The sequence below is a fragment of the Gopherus flavomarginatus genome, chromosome 1, assembly GCF_025201925.1.
Source record: "Gopherus flavomarginatus isolate rGopFla2 chromosome 1, rGopFla2.mat.asm, whole genome shotgun sequence".
Lineage (NCBI taxonomy): Eukaryota > Metazoa > Chordata > Testudines > Testudinidae > Gopherus > Gopherus flavomarginatus.
In genome coordinates, this window is record NC_066617.1 from 84695377 (window position 1) to 84721823 (window position 26447).

The window sequence follows — 26447 nt, forward strand, 5'->3', positions numbered from 1 at the left end:
AAATAGTCCAATTGCAATGATGATTTCTACAAAATTAAAGTTGAGTGAAAGATGAATACTACAAATCACAGGAAAATATTAGGTCAGGATTATTGTCGTATTATAGTATTATTTAGAATAATAAGTATTTCCCATATCTATTTTACTTTACTATATATTTGATTTTTTATCATAAATAATTCAATCAGAAAGTAGGGCTTGCTGCATATTAAAGAGGAAGAGAGAAAAGGAAAGTGATGATAGGAGGTTCTTGTTAAGACTGTCACACACTCCTCCGTTAACTACAGAAGGTTTATACAGCACATGTACTTATCTACTAGACGATTAGTTGTTCATCTGCAAATGACCGAAGAACATAACCCTCTTGATTTCAGATATTAATTCAGTATGAAAACTGTTACACGGCACTAAGCATATACACTGTAGTGGCATGACTGTCACTTAAGGTCATGCAATTTCAGTCAACTTGTGAGAAACTGAATTACTGTAAGAGATTGTTTTCCACTGAAAATGTCATGCACTGGCAAATAACTGCCATCACTAGTACACTATGCAAGTGTATTTTTTCTCCACTAATGAAGTTATTAAACATATTGATATAAAATCTACTAACATTTCAGTTAAAAAAGAACTACTAAGTATTACTATACCTTGTGTCCATGAAGCGTATATATAAGTCTTCCTTCTAAAAGATCCATAATTTTAAGGGTACCATCAGCAGAAGCAGTGATGAGATAGTTACCAGAAGGATGGAATGATACACAATTAACTCCTCCTCTGTGAACTAATTCACAAGAGACAAAATTCAGATGTTGGTACTAACTATTGAAAATAAAATCTACATTTCTTATAGTAGTTGCTTTCTAGTGCCAAAACAATAATCAAGTCCCATTATTACTGAGAGAAAACAAAAACAAAATGTGAAAAAAAACAGTTACTCAGTTCCATGCCAATACAACAGAAAAATTACAAAATGAAGAAAAATTCTGAGATGCAGAAGTAATTCATGATTTTATTAAAATAAAGGATGCAGACTTGTTTGCTTTCCAATTAGCAGGGGGAATTCATTTAAATTCATTTAAAAAGATCAATTTAACAAATACACCTTTACCTCGATATAACACTGTCCTTGGGAGCCAAAAAATCTTACCGCGTTATAGGTGAAACCGTGTTATATTGAACTTGCTTTGATCCACCAGAGTGCACAGCCCCGTCTCCCTAGAGCACTGCATTACCGCATTCTATCCAAATTTGCGTTATATCAAGTAGCGTTATATCGAGGTAGCGGTGTATTAGTAATCCTAGTCAAGTCATTGATTACAAAAAGCATTCATGGTGTAAGAGGAGCTTTGTTGACATCATGTATTAAATTTACCAAGAGACAGAAAGAATTCAGACACTAACATATAGCATGTTAAAAATCATAACATTAAAGAGTTTGACAAACCGAAATATAAAGCAATTCAAAGCAAAGGCTATTTTCTGTGGTTAATTTCAAACCTAAACTCCTTATGATCACATACTGGTGAGTGTGTTTTCTGGTACCTAGACCCAATAACATGAGCTTAGGATGAAAAAAAGCCTTAGCATTGAATGTCCCGTCTTTTATTGGCCAAACTCAGATGGTTAAGCTGACTTTCACATGGGGTTTTTTAAAATAAAATAAATACGAATTCTTAAGATTATAGCAACTTCTCAGAGCCTGTAAAATTATAGGACAGTTTCAAAGTGACCAAGCTGAAATATGTTGCAGTTTTTAACTCAAATGGCATTCTTCTGAAAGCTAAAAATGTAGACAAAATGTAACATTGAGTCACTAAAACATATAGAAAAGACATATAGGGAAACCCCGCTATAACGCACCCCGCAATAACATGAATTCAAATATAAGGCGATCATAAGGTGGCTCCGGCTGCCCGAAGCAAAACAAAAAACAAAAAAAATTCTGGCCGGAGCGCCGCAGAAGCGCAAAAAAGGAAAAAAGAAAAAGGGAAAAAGAAAAAAAAGAAGAAAAAAAAAAAAAAAAAAAAAGAGGCTGGAGCGCCACCGAAGGAAAAAAAAAAAAATGGAATGTGCCTTCCCCACTGCCTCTTAATAGTTACACAAACAGAAAAAAGTTGTTTTATACTAAACTCTACTCATAAAAAAGCCTCTTTGAGCAGTCATGCCACTATAAAAAATTAAAATTATGACTTCTAAGGAAAAATTGTTTTTGGAGGAAGAAAAGGAGATGTCTGTATTTTAACTGTTTTCTAAACATTTGAAAATAGTAATGTAGACATGCCCTAAATCTAAGTTAAGTCAACTTAATGTAAGTCGACACGCAGACATTGCAGCAATAAGTTGGTCGGTTGTATCCATGGAGTGCGTCCTCACTAGCAGCGCTTGCACTGATGCACAGAGTAGTGCACCATGGGTAGCTATTCCACAGTGTAACTAGCTGCAGGGGGTTATGAGAAGGGCTTCCAACACCTCATGAGACCAAAACATTGTCACAGGGAGGAATGTGAACATGGCTTCGGCCTCACATGATCCCGCTTCCTCCATCCCTCCCCTGATATCACCGGCAAACAGCCCATATTTTCTTGTGTCTTTTTTCGAAAACCTGGCTTAGCCACATGTATGCAATAGCCTGAGATGCAGGGACCTCGCTCAGATGTGCATTCTTGTTATGAACGTTACAAACACCTTGTGCCTTATCCCGCAGTATTTCCAGAGCCGAGACGGGAGCCACAGCACGGAACATTGTACTGTCATTCAAGCAGCCCCGCTGCAAGCCATAGAAAGAAACAATTCCCGGTGACTTCTGGTAGTTGCGCAGCAGCTGAGCACAAGTGAAACACCATTTCTGGTCCTGGGAAACAAGAACTGAGTGTTTGGATCGCTTTGTTATGCGGCTATGAGATGATGAACAATGGCTACAGAACTTTCAAATGCAGAAGGCCACTTTCCAGGAACTTTGTGCAGAGCTTTCCCCAGCCCTGAAATGCAGCAACACTAAAATGAGACATGCTCTGACAGTGGAGAAGCAAGAGGCAATCGCTCTGTGGAAGCTTACAACGCCAGACTGCTACCAGTCAGGGGGGAATCAATTCAGAGTTGCCAAATTCTCTGTGGGAGCTGCTGTGATCTAAATGTGCAGGGCCATTAATCAACTTCTGCTAAGAAGGGTCATGACTGTGGGCAACGTGTGGGACATAGAGGACGGTTTTGCATGGGTGGCGATAGACGGAATGCATATCCTTATCTTGGCACCAGACCACTTAGCCAAAGAGTATATAAACCGTTAGGGATACTTTTCAATGGTGTTGCAAATGCAGGTGAATCACAGGGGGCATGTAACCAACATCAAGGTGGGATGGTCAGGAAAGGTGCATGATATGCGCATCTATATGAACACAAGTCTGTTTAGAAAGATGCAAGCAAGAACTTTCTTTCCAGATCACAAAATAACTACTGATGACATTGAAATGCCAGTAGTAATCCTGGGAGACCCAGCCTACCCCTTGCTCCCATGGCTCATGAAGCCATACAGTGGCCACGCGGACAGTACTAAGGAATGGTTCAACAATAGGTGAAGCAAGTGCAGAATGGTGGTGGAATGTGCCTTTGGCCATTTAAAGGGTCGCTGGCAGAGTTTGGTTACTAGGTTAGACCTCAGTGAAAGCAATATCCCTATTATTATCACTGCCTGCTGTGTGCTCCATATCTGTGAGACAAAGGGAGAGAAGTTTCTGCAGGGATGGGGCATGGAGACAGATAGGTTCACAGCTAATTTTGAGCACCCAGATACCAGGGCAAAAAGAAGAGCCCAGCAAGGAGCTCTGCATCTCAAGGAGGGTTTGAAAACTTGTTTCAGTAATGAGCCACAGTAATGTGCACCACTTATCTGTGTTGTGCCTTCCCATACCATCCCCCAGTTGCATCAGTTTCCCTGTACTCCTCTCCTGCCCACAAGTCCCCATGATTGGAATAAAGAGCATTTCATTCTTGAAACATTTATTTTTATTGCACAAGCATAAAGAAACTGAAAGACCGGGAAAATAATTTAACCTTGGGCAAACAATGTGATAAAATTGAGAAGGAAGAAACCAAGTCAGCTTGTCTGTGAAAGCACAGTAGTCTTGCCATCAAAAGATCTTTAAATGGCTGCAATTTGTTCTTAGTACCCTCTCCCAGAATTGAGTGAAAAGGATACTGAACTTCCCCCCTACCCCACCTCCTGGAACATTTAGGGGAGGGGGATTGGGAACAGGGCGATGCTTGCAGGCAGTTTTGCAGGGGCTGCAAAGGGAGTCTAGCCTCAAGGTGTTTTTCTTGAAGCTCAACCAGATGTTTCAACATGTCTGATTGGTCCTTCATAATCAGCATCTCATCCTGCATGCCACCCTCATGGGATGCTCTCCATGTCCATGTCCAGTTTTTCAGACAATGAAATACTCCAGGCTCTTAGCGTCATGTCAACTGTCCCAGAGGCATTCATTATCTCATTGAACTCATCATCATGTGTTCTCTTTTTCTGCCTTCTAATCTGTGAAAGCCTCTCTGCTGATGTGGAGGATGTGCTGAAGGGCAAGCTTTCCACTGTAAGGCACGCAAAGCACAAGGCAACCATTGTTAGTGCATACCATGGATCTAGTGCAAGGTTGCTATTTAAAAATCACTTCCTTATTACACTCAGGTTCAAGCCAGAACATATATCAGAATCCCTAACTAGTCAACAAACCGATTTGCTGTTTCACCCATGGTGAACCCGGCTCAGTGGCGTGGGCACAGGCCTGGTGCTGCAACTTGTGCGAAACCCATATTGGGAGCACATGTGGATCATGCCCCTTCCCCCTAGCAACATGGATGTTGATTTGAGACCAGGGACCAGCGTTAAGCCTCCCAAATTGCAGTCTTTGTCCAAGGAGGAGGGGCAGGGGTTTGTGGCCGCAAGAGCACAGAAGCCCACTCCCCACTGCTCTTAATGCTGCTGGTAATAGTCATCCTGGACTTGCAGAATGTAAGGTCAGCATTGATCCCTGCCAACAAAACCACCAGCATGTTAAAGAAAGTGTGGACGAGGGGCCCAGAAGTTACCATGGGTGGTGGATCACATGCTCTAATATTTGCGGTATGAGCACTCGTAATGAAAACTTCCACCATCTCCCCTAGGTGACCTTATGTGATATCAGTCTCCTGAAGGAAACAGAAGTGGCAAGATAGCAGATGCTGCAAGCGTTTGTGAACGGACCCAGTCCTTACATTGCAATTGCCAGCAGAGTTAATACTGGAGTGCCATGGGAAAGTGTCCTAGCATGGTAGGAAGAAATTAGGCAGCCCTCCTCAGAAAGTTTCCTAGAGATCTCCATTGAAGATTCCCAGGCCATCCCTGTGCACACACAGTCTTTTCCTCTATGTAGCTGGAGCAGCCACTGTGAAGCAGATATCCACTGCACCTCACTTTTTCATAAGATTAAACAAAATATAAGAGCATGTAACTCCTACAGTTTGATTGGAATTGCATACTAACCAGAGGTGCCTTGCCTGGCATCATGCTCAGTCACCATATTGTCCTGTGACTGGCTGGGCTCCGAGGTTAAAAATAGCTCCTGGTTCTCGAGGCAAATGGATCCACTGCTTGCCTGTCTCCCATTCTCCTCCTCTTCCTTGTCCAGAATGCCCTCTTCGTTGTTGCCTGAGGTAGCCAGGACTCAGATTCCTGGGAGGCATCCACGTGATGTTTGAGGGTAGCGATGGGGTTGCCGCTGAGAATCTCAGGGGGCTCATTGTAGAAGCGGCATGTCTGTGATGCAGAACCAGAATGACTGTTTGCCTCCCTTGTCTTCTGGTACGCCCGCCAAGTTCTTTGATTTTTACACAGAACTCCTGCGTGTCCCTGCTGTAGCCCTTCTCTCCCATGCTCTGTGCAGTCTTTGCATAGATGACAACATTTCTTCGGCTGGATTGGAGCTGTGCCTGCACGGACTCTTCTCCCCACAGACCAATAAGATCCACCACCTCCTGTGTACTCCAGGCTGGAGTGTGTGTGAAGTATTGAGTCGCCATGAACAGCTGGACTGGCAAGCTCTCCATGCTGATCAAACAGGAAATGGGAATTCAAAAGTTCCCAGGGCTCTGACAAGAGAGGGATTGTTTCCTGTGTACCTGGCTCCTGTACAGCGGAGTTGAAAATGATCTCCAGAGCAGTCACAGCAGAGCATCGTGGGACACTTCCTGGAGACCAGTTAAGTCAACTTATACAACATTGTGTCTACACTGCCTCTCTGTTGACCCATCAACATTGAATTAAGTACTATGCCTCTCATGGAGGTGGAGTAATTAAATCAATGTCACAGATGAGTTAGGTCAGATGAAGAAACCTGGTAGTATTGACGCATATATTATTAGGTCAATGTAAGGTGGCTTCCATCTACCTAAATTTGTAGTGTAAACCAGCTATTAATAGGAAGTTGATATTCTATAAATATTGAATTATGCTATTAATCACAGATGTGTATGTTTTCTAAAACTTTCATATTGTAATATATTGAAAATCAAAAGGAGGAAGACAAAGAAAAATAATACCTACTTAATAAGATTCACGGATTGTCACTGTAGACTAGAATGACTGAGGACCCTTTTTGTTCAGAATATCACCAGGTTAAATTATCACTGAGTTTCCAATTTTTAAGTTCTCGGCCACTCTGACTTTACTAATTATAGCTGTGCAGTACAGCTATAGTAAAGCATGTGTCTATGGTACGCCAAGAGACCTACACCATTGTGATATCAGAGGTAACTCAACCAACTGCCATCCTTACACGTGGTGTTCAACCTTTTTTCATTTGCAGACCCCTAAAAAAATTTTTGAACGGAGGTGTAGATCCCTTTGGAAATTTTAGATATTGTCTGCGGACCCTGAAAGGTCTAGGGACCACAGGTTGAAAACCATTGCGTTACAACTAATTTTTATGCAACACTTTAATTGGTTGTATGAGGAAGAGTGCACAGAAGGTGGATTACTTGGCTCAACTGCCAGTTTTTCAAAACCACTTACAGAACACCACAACCAACACACACAGAGACCCTCACAGCAGCGTACACTGTTCATTTGCCACCTGCACAAAATCGACACAAATCTTCCAGGACTGTCACTCTGTCTGTGTAAAAAGAACAGGAGTACTTGTGGCACCTTAGAGACTAACAAATTTATTTGAGCATAAGCTTTCATGGGCTACAGCCCTAAAGCCTAGCATGTCTGGTGAATCACTGTGAAGTGAAACAGCTAGAACCATGGCTGATGGCTCTATTTTATTGGGAATATCATGAGGTTCAAGGATCAGTGGGGCTGTCAGAACCAGATGGAATGCTGGAGTTCAAAGGTTCCATGGTGGTTGGAATGTGACAGCTGATCAGAGAAAGTGGGAGTAACAGCTATGTGGGGTAACAAGGAGATGGTTGTGCTGCCAACCAGGGGGCTGCTCTGTGTACAAACTTTGGGGAACATGCAGGAAGCAATGTTGCTGTTTGTACAAACACAACACATGGAAACAATAGACCTTTTTAATCAGCTTTTTGACACACACATTTAGGAATTTCACCCATGCAAAAGGATGAGCTTTCAGCTACTAATTCAGAATTTTTATTTAGAACAGTATCCCTCATCATGCATCTGTCTCCTCTGCATATCTCCAGTCTTTCCTAAATTTGTATCTTCTCATGATAGACTAGAACTTGAAATTCAGAGTATTATTTCAATGTAACATGAAAACTACTTGAACGTTAATTTTCATGTCATTTATTTCTCCCACATTCTGCCTTATTTGAATAATAAAAATACTTATCTTTTCATAATTATTTTCTAGAGCACTTTTCAAATGTTAACTATTACTTGCAACACATATTTGGAAAGCCAAACACTGAAAGGATATGTAACTTGTCCAAGACCAGAGAACTACTCAGCGGCATAAATAGCATTAAAAGACAGAAGTCCCATGCTCTAACTCCCAATCTCACACTCTAACCACTGGACCACACTTTCTCAGAGTTAGCTGTTATTAAGCAACATCTGTTATTAAGCAACAACTTTCTTATAGCTGTTTATTGTCATTGAGAAGTCTAGCTCATATGTCACTTTCACAATGGCCAGGTAGAAGATTCTGCATTAAAAACTAGAAAACATCATTTGTCTTCAAATGCAAGAGGCAGTGGGATTTCCTGCCAAGAAAACCTCACAAGTCAACTGTTAAACTGAATGAAATAAACCTTGTGTGGCCACTTTATAATTCCATTTTGGGCATAATTTCATCATTCTCCTCTCAAGGAGAATTAGCAGAAGGAAAAGTATTCGCAGCAGTATAAAATGAGATCAAGGTATGCTAAAATGTAAATAAAGGATAGTTAAGGGAATATTTCTTAATATTAAAAGGCATTTGATTGCTTCTATTTTAAAGAAATTCTAATATTCTTTAATTTATAATATAATTATAGAAGAATTAAGTAAACAGGTTTAGTTACCATGAGCTATGTAAGCTTTTACCTTGGTAATGCTGCAGCAACTTGTTCATTCGAATATCCCAGAGCTTCACTGTATGATTAGAACCCGCAGAAACTACACATGTACCACTTGGATTGAAATCAACATAGTTTGCAAACCTAGACAGAAATCATGAAAATAGATCTAATGAGTTTTTCTGTTTTAACAGCAATAGCTATAATTCAAGAGAATTAATAAGAACATAAGAGCAGCTATACTGGGTTAGATGAATGATCCATCTAGTCCAGTATCCTTTCTTCCAACAGTGGCCAGTGTCAGAAGCTTCAGAGGGAATGAACAGAACAGATCAATCATCAAGTGATCCATGCCATCATCTACTCCCAACTTCTGGCAATCAGAGGTTTGGGACATCCAAACCATGGGGTTGCAGCCCTGACCATCCTGGCTGAGAGCCATTGATGGCCCTATCCTCCACGAACATATCTTATTCTTTTTTCAACCGAGCTCTATTTTGGCCCTCACAACAAGTTCCACACGTTGACTGTACATTGTGTGAAGAAGCACTTCCGTGTATGTAAACTGCCTATGAATTTCACTGGGTTCCCCCAGTTCTTGTGTTATGTGAAGGGAAGGTTACACTCTTCCTATTAACTGTCGCCACACCACTCAATTTTATAGAGCTCTATCATATTCCCTGTTAGTTGTCTCTTTTCTAAGATGAATAGTCCTAGTCTCTCCACATATGGAAGCTGTTCCATACCCCTAACAGTTTTTGTTGCCTTTATCTGTACTTTTTCCAGTTCTAATATATCCTTTTTGAGATGGAGTGATCAGAACTGCATGTGGTATTTAAGATGTGGGCATACCACAGATTTATACAATGGCATTAAGATATTTTCTGTCTTATTATCTATCCCTTTCCTAATTGTTCCCAACATCCTGTTCCGCTGCACATTGAGCAGATGTTTTCAGAACACTATCCACTATGACTCCAAGATCTCTTTCTTGAGTGGCAATAGCTAATTTAGAGCCCATCATTTTGCATGTATAATTTGGATTATGTTTTCCCACATGAATTATTTTGCATTTATTTACATTGATTTTCATCTGCCATTTTGTTGCCCAGTCATTCAGTTTTGCGAAATCCCTTTGTAATTCTTCACAGTAGCTTTGGACTTAAGTATCCTGAGTAATTTTGTATCATCTACAAACTTTGCCAGCTGACTGTTCACCCTTTTCCAAATAATTCATGAATAGGATGAACAGTACTGGTCCCAGTACAGATCCCTGGGGGACACTACTATTTACTTCTCTCCACAGTGAAAACTGACTATTTATTTATACATTTTTTTTCCTCCTGTCTTTTAATCAGTTACTGATCCACGAGAGGACCTTTCCTCTTATCCCATGACTGCTTATTTTACTTAAGAGCCTTTGGTGAGGGAACTTGTCAAAGGCTTTCTGAATGTCAAAGTACACTATTATCCACTGGATTATTCTTGTCCACGTGCTTGTTGAACCCCTTCAAAGAATTCTAATAGATTGGTGAAGCATGATTTCCCTTTACAAAAGCCATGTTGACTTTTTCCAACATATTTTATTTATCTATGTATCAGATAATCAATTCTGTTCTTTATTATAGTTTCAACCAATTTGTGTGGTACTGAAGTTAGGCTTACAAGCCTGTAACTGCCAGGATCACCTATGGAACCTTTTTAAAAAATTGGATGATAGCTAGTATGCTGCCAGTCATCTGGCACAGAAACAGATTTAAATGATAGATTACATAACACAGTTAGTAGTTTTGCAATTTCATATTTGGATTTCTTCAGAACTCCCATCTAGTCCTGGTGATGGGATGTTAAATTTAATTACATTACAGGTACTATTATCGAGTGGTTCAAATATATGCACCTCTTGGATCAGATCCTGTCCTCCACTTAGGACTAAATCAAGAATTGCCTCTCCCCTGGTGGGTTCCAGGACTTAGTTACTCCAAGCAGTCATTATATGGTGATTTGCTACCTGGTAATTTGGGTTCTTCACATTCATCTAGTTAGTCATGGATCTAAATTCACCTAATCAACAGGAAGAAATAGGGGAACAAAAACGATTAGGGGGCTAGAGCACATGACTTATGAGGATTGGCTGAGGGAACTGTGATTGTTTAGTCTGCAGAAGAGAAGAATGAGAGGGGATTTGATAGCTGCTTTCAACTACCTGAAAGGGGGTTCCAAAGAGGATGGATCTAGACTGTTCTCAGTGGTACCTGATGACAGAACAAGGAGTAATGGTCTCAAGTTGCAGCGGGGGAGGTTTAGGTTGGATATTAGGAAAAACTTTTTCACTCAGAGAGTGGTGAAGCACTGGAATGGGTTACTTAGGGAGATGGTGGAATCTCCTTCCTTAGGAGTTTTTAAGGGCAGGCTTGACAAAGCCCTGGCTGGGATGATTTAGTTGGGAATTGGTCCTGTTTTGAGCAAGGGGTTGGACTAGATGACCTCCTGAGGTCCCTTCCAACCCTGATATTCTATGATATTCTAGGGGAAAACAGAACACTCCTGCTACACTGGATGGCAGACTCTGCTCAGTTAGGAACTTTGGATTTTCAGAGCAATTAAAATGCTATTTATTCTAAAGAAAATACTTAGACAAAAGACAGTCCTAACTCCGCCAATGGAACGGAAGGTTTTGGCTGGCACAGAGACTTGGAAAACACAAATTCCAACTAAGGAACCGATGTTATTAAACATCCCTTCAAGTCTCCTCAGACAGTGGGAGCACACACAGACGTACCAAATGAACAGAATAGACCTAGGAAGAGTATCTAGAAAAATAAAATAGTTTACAATCTGCCTTCTCATGGCAGCATCAGCAGCAACAAGTGTCCCTAACATAATCACCAATCGTAGCAGCAAAAGGAAAAAAATTAGGAAAAGGGATTTCCCTCCTGAGTTCCCTTCCAGCTTCTGAACTCTTATTGTTACACCAAAGAAAAGCCCCACACTACCTTGCCCCTCACTCACAGCAGGCTTCTATAGCATCAAAGGTCTAGGTAAGACACTTGGGAGCCCACCATTCCTGTTCCATGACAGTGATTGCTTCAGAAAAACATGATCTATCCCATGCACAGAAATATGAAGGACTATGCACTGAACAGCAATAGGTCAAATCATCTTGATTATTCAAAGAGTTGATGTACTAGCAAACGTCCTTATAGAGGAAGGTTAAAACTATTTTGTACAGTGTCAGTGGCTACAAAGTGCTCAGGGTTCAGCTATAGATTTGTAGAATTTTGTCCAGGAACTGGCTTATTTTAATAATTGTAATATTTCCGAAAGATTCTTCTGTTGACTTATATTTGTATTGAGCATCTACTGCAAGATTAGGAACAAAGACAAAAACAAAAGAATTCCCAAAAGCTCAGTGAGGTCTGACTGTTGAGGAATCTGCCAAAGCTCTGGTTATGAATTTGTTTACACTTATTTTCCACATCTGAACATCACTGGTATAAAACAGCAGATGACTATAATAAGCAGCTTGGACTAACCAAGAATGGGAGAAAAAACAAACAAACAAACAAAAAAAACCAGAAAACATGCTGGGGGGAAAAGAAATAATCTGGTTTCCTTCCTGCCATCCTACTAAGGATAGGGGTTAAATTTCCTTCCTTGAGTTCAGCGACAGGAAAAAGCTCTCCATTAGAGGAGTGCTTGAAGCCTTAAACCTAGAAAACTCATTTAATTCTAGAAAGCAAGTCCCAAGCTCTCAATAGTAAAATTGAAGTGCTGTTGCTGCTATACTTGCAGGAAGACTGAGATAGTGCCAGGCCGCAGAGCTCAAAGTACTTTTCAGCTCAGACAAAGGGTGGAGAGAGATAGCATAGCACTAGTGAAACTAATAAAGCGCATATATTGGGCTCTTCCAGGAGGTTCCATGCATCCCAAAAGCTCTGACTCCCTTTATGTTTAAAAGAATGTGGGATAATATGACACCAAAGCATTTTCTACAGCCAAAGAAGGTAGAACACACTGTATATTAACCCCTTTATCAACTAATTAATGAGTATGAGGGGAAAAATTAAGAATTCTTCACTAACAAACATCCTACTCTAAATTAACAGAAAGGAAAATATTGGGGAAAAATTCAAAGATAAAAGTAGTCGGAAGTCTAACCCAGTCATCTTCTCAAGACAGGTTTGGTCTCATCTCCTGAAGACAGAAAAAGAGATGGGCACCTTTAGACAGACAGCTGGCTTCTTACAAATAAAAAAAAATTGCATTTCTTTGATTTCCATCTGCTGGTAGTAACGTTTGCATCTATTTTCAAGTATTGCATAGAGATGTTGGTGAAATTTGATTTAAAGCAGCACAAAATGTGAACTTCGTATCATGTTAAATATACTTCTGCACTCTTCTTTTGCATGGCACTTACCCTTCATAGTCTGTAAAGCTATCAATGCATATTTTATTTGCTGCATCCCAGATTTTAACAGTTTTATCCTCACTGCAAGATGCTATTAATCTTCCATCAGGTGAAAATCTGTAAAGTATAAAAAAGGTTTCTATTTAAGAAGTAGTATCAAATATTCAGTAACACAGATAACTGAATAGTAAATAAATATTAAATGTCCTAGAAAATACCTATCTCAGTTTTAAGTCTAAGGGTGTTATACTTACTGAGAAATGTCAAGTTCACAAAACTAGGCAGAAAAGATTATCCCTTCCTACACCATTTATTAAAAAAAAAACCTTTTCTACCCCTGAAATCTAAAATATATTTTTAAACACCGATACAGCTGAATGGGGGAGGAAGGTAGAAGAATGACCTGTAGGCTGAATCCAAGTATGAAAGTTTTAGCTCTAAAGCAGAAATTTCCAGAAACATTACAAGTGAATGGAAATGGAGGGTCATACTAGAACTGTGCATTTAAATTTTAAACTAAGGCTTTCTCCACCATGAATATTTTAGTGGTATTAAATGTACACATGCTTGAGAGTTTTCAATAGGTAAGTCTTTCTAAACTAACAATGATCCATCAATAATTACCCTAAACTCTCCCAGACTGGCTAATCTGTTTTTTTTTTGTTTCTTATTTTTAAAAGCAATTTTTCCATGAATCAAACTTATTAGTCTAGTTTCTCCAGTACTCATTACTTCTCTTTTTTAATACAGGTGCAGTATTGCACTTCTCTAATCCTCTGCGAGTTTTCAAATCGGATTGCCTTATGTTCTGTTCTTCTTTTTACCACTTTCCTCTAGTGCTCTATAGTGAATTTCATTATGCGCTGCTATCAGAATATATTCATATTTTTCAATATCAATACTGATGTTAATCAAACAATTGACGCACCTCTCCTTTAGAACCAAGCAGAACAATAATGGGCAATTCACCCTCTCACGGTCCTTGGAGATTTACTCTGTCTTTAAGTAGTGGGCCAGCCCTATTTTTGGTTTATTTAAACAGAGAGACCAGGTGAACAAGGTAATGTCTTTTATTGGGCCAAATTCTGATGGTGCAAGATATGCACAGAGCTCTTCTTTCTCTGAAGAGCGCTGTGCAGCTTGAAAGCATGGCTCTTTCACCAAAAGAAGTTGGCCCAATAAAAGACATTACCTCATCCCCCGGTCAGTCTCATATCCTGGGACCAACACAGCCTCAACTCTGCAACCAACTGTGCATTTAAAGAAATTTTCTGGTGCACTGGCCCTTTCTGTACGTCATAAATAACAACCTGCTTTGGCTTGTAACTATTCCTATATAACCTTACTATCTGAAGAGAAAAACAGGAATTTGAAAGAAACTGCATGTATGCGGAAAAGCTAAAACAAAAGTTTCAAACACAATTACAAAATATAGGAAAAACAGGATAAAAATATGTCTTACTTTTTCTTCAAAAAAATTCCCACATCTATTTTTTTTCCAATTTTTTTTTGTGTACAGTGATAAGTAAACAACTAGATACATTTATGTATTATAGCCTAGATATATAAAGGTATTTAGGCATGCTGCGCTCGATGTACAAAGCATAACTGATTTAGGAGGCTGAATTTCATTTTCAAAGGGGATTTAGGAACTTAGAAGCCCAAACTCCAGCAATTGGCTAGGGGATTTTGGCTTCTAAATCAGTTAGGCATTCTACGCTGAGCTCAGCTACACCCAAGTACCTTTAAAAATCTGGGCCTATAGCACTAAACTTATATCATTTTAATAATATACCTGAGGATACATGATTCACATTTAACAGCTTTCTACCATTTACACATTTTTCTGCATGCTTGGTCAGCCTCTGGAAAATAAAATGCCTTGACATTCTAAACAAGGAAATTGGCATATAATGCTCATCCTTTACAAACTCACTATGAAAGAACACAATACAACACTCACTTGGCACAGCGAACCCAGTGTGTGTGCTGGGATAAGGAAAACAAAAGGCGCTGGTGGTGGACACTCCATACTTTTATTGATTTGTCATTGGATGCTGTAACTAGGAACTGGCTATCATGTGAGAAGTTCACACTACGGACAGGTGCAGTATGGGCTTTCAGGGCTGTAGATTCTCCATGACTGAAAATATATGTTAACATTTTACACAATATTAACCTTGTAGAGGATGAAAAACTCAATAATAATCTGACACTGATTAAAAGATCAAAATTAATCTATTCCTCCCTGAATATACCTATACACAAGAACAATCTCTCTTGGTAAAACCTGATTATGGGCTTTAGACAAAGCCACACAGACATTTTGAAAAAAAAAAAGGTTTTCTAATCTAGCAGAAGTTTATTTATCTAGAAGACTAACTCTAAAATATAAAAGTACTTTGCCTTGCCAGCATTTGCCTTGCTACTTAGTTCAGAATATGTAATTAATGAAATAAAAGTATTTTAATATACTGTAATAATCTAACAATCTTAAGAGTGAACGTAAAAGCCTCTATCCTGTATAATGGCTTTACAATATTTTTTGTTCGTAATCACTACCGTTTTTCTCTAGAGGAACAGACAAATTTTGATTGAATGAATAAAAGTTGCTGTGTTGTCTTAGCTTCCTTCATCATTTACCCCCCAAATTGCAAATGGTTGCACAGAATTTTAGCCACACAACTCCCATTTAAGTAAATGTATCCTTTGAGTTTGAAAGAAACACTGCCTCATGTATTTTAGGCCTTCCTCTTCCTGCCACCCACTCATGCTTGCTTGCCTTGAGCTAAGGCCTCCTAATTTCTGTACTCTTATAGAACTGCAGAGGAACCAAGGAGAATAAAGAACCTTGCTTCCAGCTGCCAGCAGACTCCCATTATCCCTTAAGTCCACCTGATGTGGGAAGGGGGCAATAATCTACAGATCTGAAGTTTCTCCTATATTGGTATTACAGTATCAAAATATATAACCAATACACTTCAGTTATACTCACATACAGGGAATCCATAGTCTAACAGTCCGATCCTGAGAAGCAGATGCCATGAGGTGCCCATCTGGTGAAAATTGTACACTGGTCACAGCTTCTACATGACCCACAAATCTGAAAGCTCTAGACTGTGGCTTCAAATTCCATATCATAAGAAACCTATCCAAAGATGATGAGGCTGGCAAGAAATAATTTGAAAGCTATTTTCTGTTAAAAGCAAGCAACTACATTACTTGAAATAATAAGAACTCCAATAATTACTCAAATTTAAAATATACATGTATTATAGCTACATACTTAACTGGTGACAGTACCTTAAATTCCACTATCATTAACAATCTTTTAATTTTTAATATGGAAGTCAAATGACACAAAATGCTTACAAAAACAATGAACGTGGATTTTGTCAATGCCATTGAATTTATTATCTATTTAATGTTTCGAGAGAAAGGTTTGGTCTAGTGGCCCTAGTACAAACTCTGGGAGCCAGCCAGGAACTCCTAAACAGAAATTTTGACACTAATGTTGGCTCTCTGTGACTTCAGACAAGTCACTATAAAAATTTTCTCCTCTGTAAAATAAGGAAGGACATTATTTTTGAGGTGTATTGAGCCAATTAGTTTGCAAAGCACTTTGAAGATGAAAATACTGTAAATATTCTAATAATTATAACACAGGTTTGACAATACCGAACAAAATTTAAAACATCTGGTAAGAGGCAAGCAAATATTGCCTTTTCTATCTACAGCTATTTAAAGTCATAGTGGTGAAATGAGCCACATTTTCACAGATGGGTGCCTAAAGTTCCGTCTCTGCTGTGGGATTTTCAAAAAGCGCTAAGTGTTGGCCTAACTCCACAGAGGTAGGCTTGTGCTAAAGCTGTACTTGAAAATTCCAAGCCTAATATCTGTTTCAGTCACCTAAATTGGAATATAGGTGTCCATAAAAGTAATTAGGTATCTTGTAGGGATATTAAAAAAGGTACTAACAGTGATTCCCCCAAGTGACAGTGACCCCCCAGTTTCACCAAGTACAAAAATCTTTTAGTTCTTCTGTTAAAACTTGTAAGCTCCTGTCTGCAGAAAACATTAATTGTATCTGCCCTGTGAAAGATACTCTATTACTACGTAAAACTTACAAACAAGTTAATTGACATTGTTCTTGACGAAAACACTATGCTAGCCTTAAGCTGTAATTGATACAATGTAAACAAACAGACCCCCACCCTCTGTGATTACAGGACCAGGGTCTCATATGAATTAACACACACCCTGAAAGTGGTAGAGACAATAAATTAAAATATGGTTAAAACATGGAATGTATGGTGATGAATGCTTGATGTGCATGAATGGTTAGGCAGGTGCCTGCCTAGAAAGGGAGTATCCATCGGCCGAAGAATGTATCAAGTGAACCACCAGACAACCCCCGGAGGGTAAACTGGGATCCACCCCATCACCTGGAAGGACGAGAAACACAAACGTTGGACAGTGTGAATCCACCAGGAATGTGCCACTTTAGACAATGTGGAGCCACCAGGAATGTGCCATCTGCTGACTGAGTCAGCAACAGCAGGATGAAACAGCTCTCATTGACTAACATAGGAATTAATTCCTATACGAATGAACTCCAAAGACTGAGGACTTCGAGGGTCTGGTTGTGCTGCCAACATCCAGGAGCATCAGGTGCATCTGACACAAACTCGACTCCATCCTCTGGACCAAGATACCTGGCCAGTAACTTGGCATGAGCAACTTCTAGGCTGGTAACTATAACACCTATACAGAACTTGAATGAATGATTGTGTGAAAAAAAATGTGTGTGTGTGTGTGGGTGGAATAAGTAGTAATAGGAATTGGTCAAACAATGTTGTTTACTTTTGTCTTTTGCTTTACTATTATATTTACAATAAATGTGGCATTTTTGCCTTATCCCTCTTAATAAGATCCTGCTGGTTTTTATTATATTGGTATAACAATCTAAGCACTCAAGTTTGAACATTTTGCACATTCTTTGAGTTTATGTGAATTTAATGGGAAACTGAGGCTGTTGGTTAAACAACAGCAAGCACTGGAACATATTTGTTTGCCTTTGCAGTCAGAACAGCTGATCATATACTGGACATAATTCTGTATAATGATGTGTTTAACTTTTTAAGCAAAATGTTTTCCACACTTTGCCTGGAAGTTTCTGAGCAGCTGAGTGAAAATGACTAGTCTGGTAAGGTTAGGGTTACCAGACAGCAACTGTGAAAAAACGGGATGAGGGTGGGGCGTAATAGGCACCTATATAAGAAAGAGTCCCAAAAAATAGGACATCTGGTCACCCTAGGTAAAGTTCTCTGTCAGTGCTTGGAAGGCAGGGAAGGCAAGGAAATGACTGGTGTGTAGTGGGTGGGGATGGCATAATCAGAAAGGAAAAAAAAAAGAAAGGAGAGAACAAAAAGAATTCCTTTCCTCACTGCGAGTGGGAAAAGAGGGGATGGGAGAATAGGATCTCCCTTGCAATTGAAGAAGATGTGAAGAAGTTAATACTTCTCTGCCCAACTTGCACCAGAGAGGGCAGCAATTTAGGAGGCAAGAGATCTGGAAAAGAGCTCTAAATTTTAAGAGACATGTACTAGTCTTGCCTTGTGCTGTATATAAGATGATGAGCCCCCCAGTAGAGTCTACACAGTCCTCTCCATGGATCTAACCTCCGCTTTCCCCAGAAGCCAAGGAGAAGGGTAGTCTCTGAGGCAAGGTGTTATCACTGGATCCCCTACTTCGGAGGGTGTCTGGTTAGTAGGTATGTGATAAGTTTTTCTAACTTTGAGAGTTATTTTATAGTAGGCCCTTTCTGATAATATTTTGTCTCTTTTTTGGGGGGGGCGGTGGCTGTAGGAGAGAGAATTTGAGTTCACCACCTTTGAAATAATGGGACAGATTATTTATTAGGCCACTACTTCCTAAACTAAATATAACCCACAAATCACATGGAGCACAAGCTGGCATATCACATAGCACTGGCTCTTTTCCTTGCTTTCAGACATTAAACATTTTTAAATTACATTCTAACTCCTTCCTTTTACTGCTTTACTCATTTTTTTAAATAACCACAAATAAGTATCGGTCTAAATCAAGCTGAAAAAAAAGAAAAAAAAAAAGACACAGAAAGATATACGTGAGCACAATGAAAAGAAAGGAAATTCTGAGCTGAAGCTCTCATTCCACCCTAACTAAGGCCCCAATTCTGGAAAGAGAACTGAGTCCCATTAATTTCAATGGGATCCTGAGATAGGCTGAATATTTCTGCTTCCAGGAATTGGGACTAACTGTGATGTACCTTCTACATAAGATTTCACACGATCTTAAACCTCTGCAACACCTTAGCACAATAATATAAATTAAGATATTTCAGGATTTCTTTCCTTATTTGTCTTTTGTGAACATAATATGGTGGAAAATAATTATTTTAAATACATCTATGGTTAATGTTGCTAACAGCAACAACTTCTCTCTTCAACAGTGGCGTTGAAGCCATATTAGCTGCAACTAAATTTTAATTATTCTTTATCTGTAAAGAAATGCACTTTATAAGTGATTAATATTTATTACCTTTAAAGTAATTCTTCTGTTTCTTTATTTCAGTTTAAGATGGTTCTCTGAGTTATCCAAGCAAAGTATTTCACAGAATTTTTTATAAAATTGTTTCCCTTTTTGCACCATGTTTTCCTTTCCCTCAATAAGATATTATAAATGCATTAAGTTCTACAAAATTCATATAAAATGTTAAAATACCTGTTTAAACGTGGCTCTTCCCAGGCAGAGGCTAAATATGCTGTCCCAAGCCATTGCAGACCAAGCCTAATTGTAATGTGTTATGGATGCATCAACACTGGAAAATGTAGTTTAGTATAATGCTGTCTGATCTTTATATAGGTATGGATACATTGCCATGTTACACCCTTTAAAACACACCAGGTGGTCCATAGACTAGTTTTGTAAAACCGTTTATAACACGAGCAGGTCTGATATATACACTGTCCACAGGAGATATGTGAACACCTTCATGTTTGAACATGGTTCTAGTTAAGTATCCGCCCATACTACAACAATGATGTTTTAGCAGGGCAAAAACTTGACTATGCACAAACCTCATGTCAAAACATTGTTAATTCTTGTCCGTGTACAAAAAACATTATAACCACAGTTTTACTTAAGTATCTAATGATACAGGCAATTGAAATAGAAATTAACTATAGATTTTTCTCTACATATTTTGCTTTTCTTCATCTGAATCAAAGACTAGCTCAGTAGTTTGAGCATTGGCCTGCTAAACCCACGGTTGTCAGTTCAATCCTTGAGGGGGTCATTTAGGGATCTGGGGCAAAAATCTGTCTGAGGATTAGCCCTGCTTTGAGCAAGGGGCTGGACTAGATGACCTCCTGAGGTCCCTTCCAACCCTGACATTCTAGGAAACAATGGAACGATAGTCTATGCAAAAACCAGGTTTATACATTTCTGGGCTGCAATTATTAGTAAAAGGGCACTCAAACAAGGATACTTCTTTGGCAGTAAATAAAGACATCTGGACTTACTCCCTCACCCCTCAATACTGCCAAATTCAGAATAAAAGTTATTGGCCATATTGATCACATGTCTACCAAAGACAGTAAGGTTCCATCTAGAATGGAACTCCAACCCCCACAGAACACCACAGCAGTGCTGATATTGTTAACAAGCTTTAGTAGGACTGAACTGTGCTACAGTTTGACCTTTTGTAGAACTGTTAGACAGTTAAACACATGATTTGGTCTCATCTACTTAACGCTCAACTATATCAGAAGGTTATCTTGCTGTAACCAAGTCATGCAATTAAACAAGAATTACAGCGTAGATGAACTTAAATACTCAAATCAAATGGGGACATTAAAACAGCTATGCCTCTTTCAAATAGACTTTCATCATTAGTTACAGTGGTAAATACATATACAACAGTATTTCTAAGGAGTTTCTATTTGACGATAAACAAATTTCTGCCAAAGGGATGGCGAGGCTGCTTAAATTCAGAAACTTCATTGGGTATTAAACAGAAGTGGTTTAATATTATTAACCTTTATAAAATGCCAAAATACTGGAGTTTGTTCTAAATGTAGTGGACACTAATATAAGTGGCAAAGATCAAAAACAAAACAAAAGCCAGACAACTAACCTACGTTCAGTTATCATTTTTATTACTGTTTTCAAAAAAAAATTACATTTAATCAATGTACATAGTTTCGTCATTTAAAATCAGTAGTTTAAAATCCACATATAGTAATTTTTCCCCCCAAATTCCCATAAAACTATGATAGAATTAAAAATAGATATATTTATACCTTTGTTTCTCAGAGTATCAGATTTTCCAGAAATCTGTACACAGAATTAAAAGATTACAGTAGCAATGCTTCATTTATGGTTGAGACTGCCATTTCCAAGTTCCTATTATCAGATATTTATAATATTATAAAAATTGCTCCGATTGGGCAGAAGTGTTGCATTCTTAGTCTTATTTTTCTGTTTAAAAAAGCTGAAATATGAGATAAGAAAATTCTCTTGAATTGTTTGTCAGTTATAAGTGCATTGAAAAGAGTGTAATATTTAAGAAACTTATTCATTCTTATTTTCTGCTCAGATAGCACAACAACTTATTTTTAAACTTCCAATTCACAAAATAGTCCTCCAAGAGGAGCACAATATTTGCTAGTTTTATAAAAATAATAAATGTTAGAACTGAATAAAAATTGCATAGTCTGCATGCACAGTACTTCATGTCCCTCACTAAATAAGTATGCCTGGCATACAAGGTAGATGCACATGCAAGCATGAATCCATTTGGAAGTGTGCATGCTGAAACAAATTTGTTTATGGTAAGGCTTTCACAAATGCATGTGACCATATAAAGCTTGCTCTTTCAGAATGCCATGGGCTGTAGTCTCTCAAAGCAGTAGGTTTACAAAGGAATGCAGAGGTATTCCTTGGCACATCGGGTTTGGTGAATGTGCCAAGGAGTGCCTTGCTGATCAATATAATGTTACAATTCCCTTATTCTATACCAATTTATACAAATCAGATTTCAAATTAGTCATTTTAAAATAAATTACAAAGACTTATAATGTCCAGTGCCACATAGTGGCAATCATTTTTACTATGGCCTCGCACTACACTCCTAATACAGAATCTTCCTCATCTAGTCCCTCTTTCAGCCCAGCCCCAGAGACTCTTGCCTCAACTTGCTGGCCACTTCTTTCCCTTCCTCTCTCCAATCCTTCAAAAGTCCTTAGAAATACCCCTGAATACACACCCTTTTCCTTCTTGTCTCATTATTTCTAGAAAGTCCCTAGTCCTTTTATGACCCCACTTTCTCCCTCCAAACAGCCACCTCCTTTCCCTTCTGCCTAGCCCTGGTTGTAATGAACCAACACCACCTACTATATCCCACTAGACCTTCCCCAGATTTTTTATTGCTCACTTCCTGTCATTAATTTGTGACTTTATCTGAAAATAAGAGCTGTCAGTCCCAGATCAAGATTTGGTATCTGGTGGCTACTGCTAGACAGCACAAAATGAACATCAAAACCTCTTCACCCCCCAAACAAACAAAAAAAAAACCTGGATTTGCCAAAGCTTAAGTCAATGCCTTGAAGAATCATGTAGAGGCCCCAACGCACTTGGTACTGGCATTGTACTTTTTCTGGAATATGCGATCTAATTATCACACACCTACGAAACTTTATTTGAACGTCCTAGCTACGATCACATATTTAAACAAACACCTTAATGCAATGGTTCTCAACCTGCAGGTCGCTTGCGGTCCAATCAGCACACAGCTGCAGCCCATGTGACATCCTCAGGCTCACACAGGCCGTATACATATGGAGTGAATATGACCCAAATAACACAGAGAGCTGCATATGCAGCCCGCAACAGTAAATAGGTGGAGAACCACTGCCTTAATATTATTATGAAAAGACCTACACAAGCACCTCTTTCCTTCACCTAACATACTGATATATAAAATATTACATAAATTTAAAAAAAGAAAGAATGCAAAAGATTATGTAAACATATAGTGTTGAGACTATAAACAAGTGTCCAGAAATTGAGTACTCACTAATGCTTAGAGGACTCAGAATGTGCATACTAGTTCTGAGAATTCAAAGATGAGAGACAGATGTCAACATGAGACCCATCCTTTTCTCTCTCACATTCAAGATAAATGCACCACACACACTCTATTGTCTCCAACCATTCCCTTCCCACCCCCAACCTCCACCGGGCCAACATTCTCATACTTCCAGCCCATCTTCCTAGTTCCACTATCTCCAGTATTAGGGTGCGGGGCGAGGGTGTTGAAGAATCAAGTTGCTTTCAGGAACTAGGGCAAGACTGAATTAGGGAATGAAGCAGGGCCAGTCCTAATGTTTCCCGTCTTCCAAGTAGTTAGAAAATAGAAACTTTCATTCCTTTCAAAATAATATGACCTCTTCAACACCCTTAGGAGTTGGCAGATCCCCAATAAATGCCTGGATGATTATACAACGTACTAAGGATTAAGGTTCGACTTCCCACACCAATGTTAACTCAGCCACGTACTACTGTATTATTTATTCTGTGAATATCTGCAATATAGCTAAGTAAACACTGCTGTGAGAACCTTAACTTCTGTAGTTTTAAATTCTTAACCTTAATACTGAAGTAACATAGATTTTCTTTCATTTGATGTAAGAACTCTTCAGGTCTAAAACAGGTCATGCTCTTCCTAAAACTAAAATATAAACTGAAATGCAAGAAATAATGAATCAAACCTCTACAAAAATAAAAACCTTAAGTCAGTACAAAAAGGCACTTTTAAATATTAAATTCCCAGTATTTGCCAACCCACTTTCGTACACTTCAGCATTAAGAGATTCAGTTCCTAAACTACTATAAGGAAGGCTCTCAGAGGACATCCATGTACCAAAGCACAGCCAGCCACTAATTTACGCTGAAGTTCTTCAGATAATAACTATCATCAGTGGCTTTTTTATTTCTCAAACTTCCAAATTTGATTTTTATCTGCAGCATTACAAGTCCTCATTTGCACATCAGGCCGACCCTCAGAAGTACGATAAGCACTAAGGCACTTTCCTGAATGAGGATGATAAATAGTCCCATCCTCTTTAAAATGCCATATGATATTTTCTGGGATAGGGGAGCTCTCTTTTGGGCAGCTCCTCATGCCAATGAAATCCTTTTGTTCAGGCACTTCAGCACATAGTTCAGTCACAGAGTTAAACCTAATTTCTTTACTCGATGTATATTCAAAGAACTGATTGCCTCCTTGACCATGACATCCAAAGAGAGAGACATGAGTCCCAGTAGGATTATGTTCAGGTGAATTGTAGTCTAAACATTCTGATGATATTCCCATACTGTGGATAGCTCCATGCCAGCCCGGACGATCCTCTGGTACATGTAAGCTGGAAAAAATATTTTTCAAATACCAGTCAAAATTCTTACATTTCAAACGCTCTCTTAGTAGCTTTCTTTCAGAAATATCACCGTAATTTTCTTTTCTTGCTGGAGGATTTCTATTGTAAAAATGTTCTTTATACTCATCCATCCACACTTCAGCAGCACGTGCAGTGTTCTGAAGGAAATTTGGCCTCGCATATGGAGCCCGCTTTGGAAACACATGGCCTACATGGGAACAAGGATGGATCTCCAACGTGCCACCACATTGCCACACCCTGAATGATAGTTCTAAATTCTCCCCACCCCAGACATCCATCCCTGTGTCATATGTACCAAGATACTCAAAATACTTCTTACTAACTGCAAATAGCCCACCAGCCATAGTTGGGGATCTAATAGGGTCAGTTTTAGATTTCCATCTTTGACGTTCATGTTCAGGCACAGAATGCCACTGAAATGTCAATCGCCAGTCAAATCCCCCAATCATGGGCTCACCCGTCTGCATGTAGAATTCAAATGTATTCCAGTCAATGGTATCTATAACAGGACAAATGATCACAGTCTCGTTCTCAGCAATCCTCTCTAAAAGTGGTTCCAGCCAACCGGAGTTACACTCACAATGACAATCTAGGAATGTAAGGACATCACCAGTAGCAAAAGTAGCTCCAATTAAGCGTGCACGAACCAGTCCTTCTCGTTTGCTGGTTCTTATCAAACGAACTCTTTTCAGGTTACTAATGTACTTTTCAAGTTCAGCCTTCAGATATATTTTATCGCTCAAGTCATCCACTAGTATAATTTCTTTTAGAAGTACTGCAGGAGATGTTTCAAGAACGCTGTGAACTGTCCGCAGTAAGGTTGACCAAGCTTCATTATAGAAAGCAATTATAACGGATGTAGTTGGGAGTTTTCTATAGTTGTAAGATTTGGCTTTACATTCATACATTCGATTGTCCTGTATGTGACGATGTAGAGATATTTTGTCACTCAAATAAATATTAATTGCATATTTTTCAATCAGCTCTTCTTCAAGTTTCTTTTCCTCAGGAGACAACTGTGGACGAGCGGCCTTACCCCATTCTCCTGGCGCAGAAGAATCAGGACGGGATTTTTCATAAACTGGACGAGCCAAATCCTCTGCTTTTTCTGCTCTGTCAGAAAAGTGTCTCTCCCATCTCCCATTGGTGACGCTGTCTCCGGTGGAGGAGGCATGGAAGGTAGAAACAGACAGCTCCACTACGAAGTAGGCAACCATCAAGAGGCCAAGCAACAGGCAGCTTCTGCCAAGCCAAGTCCATCTTCTGGCCAGACGGATCCTCATTGCTCGCGATTAAACCAGCCGCGGGCAGACGGGAGAGCTATAAGTTCTTGCAGCGCTCTGCCCCTTCCTAGCACGGCCAGGAGCCGCGGGCGGGCGGGCAGCAGTTCCGGGCTCAGGGTGCTGGGGACTGGGGTGGGAGGGTTGCAACAAGTCCTCTTCTTCCCGGATATAGAGTCCGGAGCGGGGATGCGGAGCAGCCAAAAAAAAACAAGGAAGCAGCGTCCCTCCCCCTGCCCGCTCCCCGCCTCCTGTGCAGCGCGCCCCCGCCCCAGCTCTCTCACGCTTTACTTCCTCCTCCCTGTCCCGGGACAAACCCCTCCCTCGCGCACTCTCCCTCCGCCTTGTGGTTTGCTCAAAAAGTTGTCGCTTAAGAAAGGAGCAGGGAGCCCTTGGCCCGTCCGACCCAGAAAAACGCCTCCCCCTCCTATCCTGTGAGCCAGCCCCGCCTCCGCCAGCCCCACCCGACGGGGGCCGGAGCTAGCCCAGCAGCCACACAAACACGCTTCTCCGGAAGCCGCTGAGCAACTTTCCTCGCTCATCCCAGAGAGCAAACACCGCCTCCGGGCCAAGCGACAACCTGTAGGGGCCACCCACCTGTAGTCATCCTATCGCTCCTCCTCCTCCGTGCGCTCCAGGGGCACTGTACCCTCCCTCCCCATTGAGTACAGTCCCGTTGCAGGAGCTGGGCGTCTGGATCCTACACGAAGCGTTCAGCACAAACTGGCACGCTAACGCGCTACCAAAGGTAACAAACTC

At 39.8% G+C, this 26447-nt stretch overlaps 2 protein-coding genes across 6 annotated transcripts in view; both read right to left on the bottom strand.

The window, feature by feature from the left end:
- Window positions 1–26447, bottom strand: part of POC1B (POC1 centriolar protein B) — a 166756-nt gene that overhangs the window by 138996 nt on the left and 1313 nt on the right. For all 5 annotated transcript variants that reach the window (XM_050935602.1, XM_050935600.1, XM_050935599.1 and 2 more), the window contains exons 3-7: window positions 15903–16074; window positions 14871–15050; window positions 12917–13024; window positions 8525–8640; window positions 651–784 (exon numbers count right to left, since the gene is read on the bottom strand). In XM_050935602.1, the coding sequence (XP_050791559.1) occupies window positions 651–784; window positions 8525–8640; window positions 12917–13024; window positions 14871–15050; window positions 15903–16074 (710 nt within the window). The remainder of the gene's footprint in view (window positions 1–650; window positions 785–8524; window positions 8641–12916; window positions 13025–14870; window positions 15051–15902; window positions 16075–26447) is intronic.
- GALNT4 (polypeptide N-acetylgalactosaminyltransferase 4) lies at window positions 21088–26443 on the bottom strand. The gene has a single exon (XM_050935530.1). The coding sequence runs from the start codon at window positions 25689–25691 to the stop codon at window positions 23940–23942; it is 1752 nt and encodes a 583-aa protein (XP_050791487.1). The 5' UTR covers window positions 25692–26443; the 3' UTR covers window positions 21088–23939.

Excerpts from the sequence above, each read along its gene's own strand:
- GALNT4 (XM_050935530.1), bottom strand. The coding sequence starts at position 25,691 with ATGAGGATCCGTCTGGCCAGAAGATGGACTTGGCTTGGCAGAAGCTGC.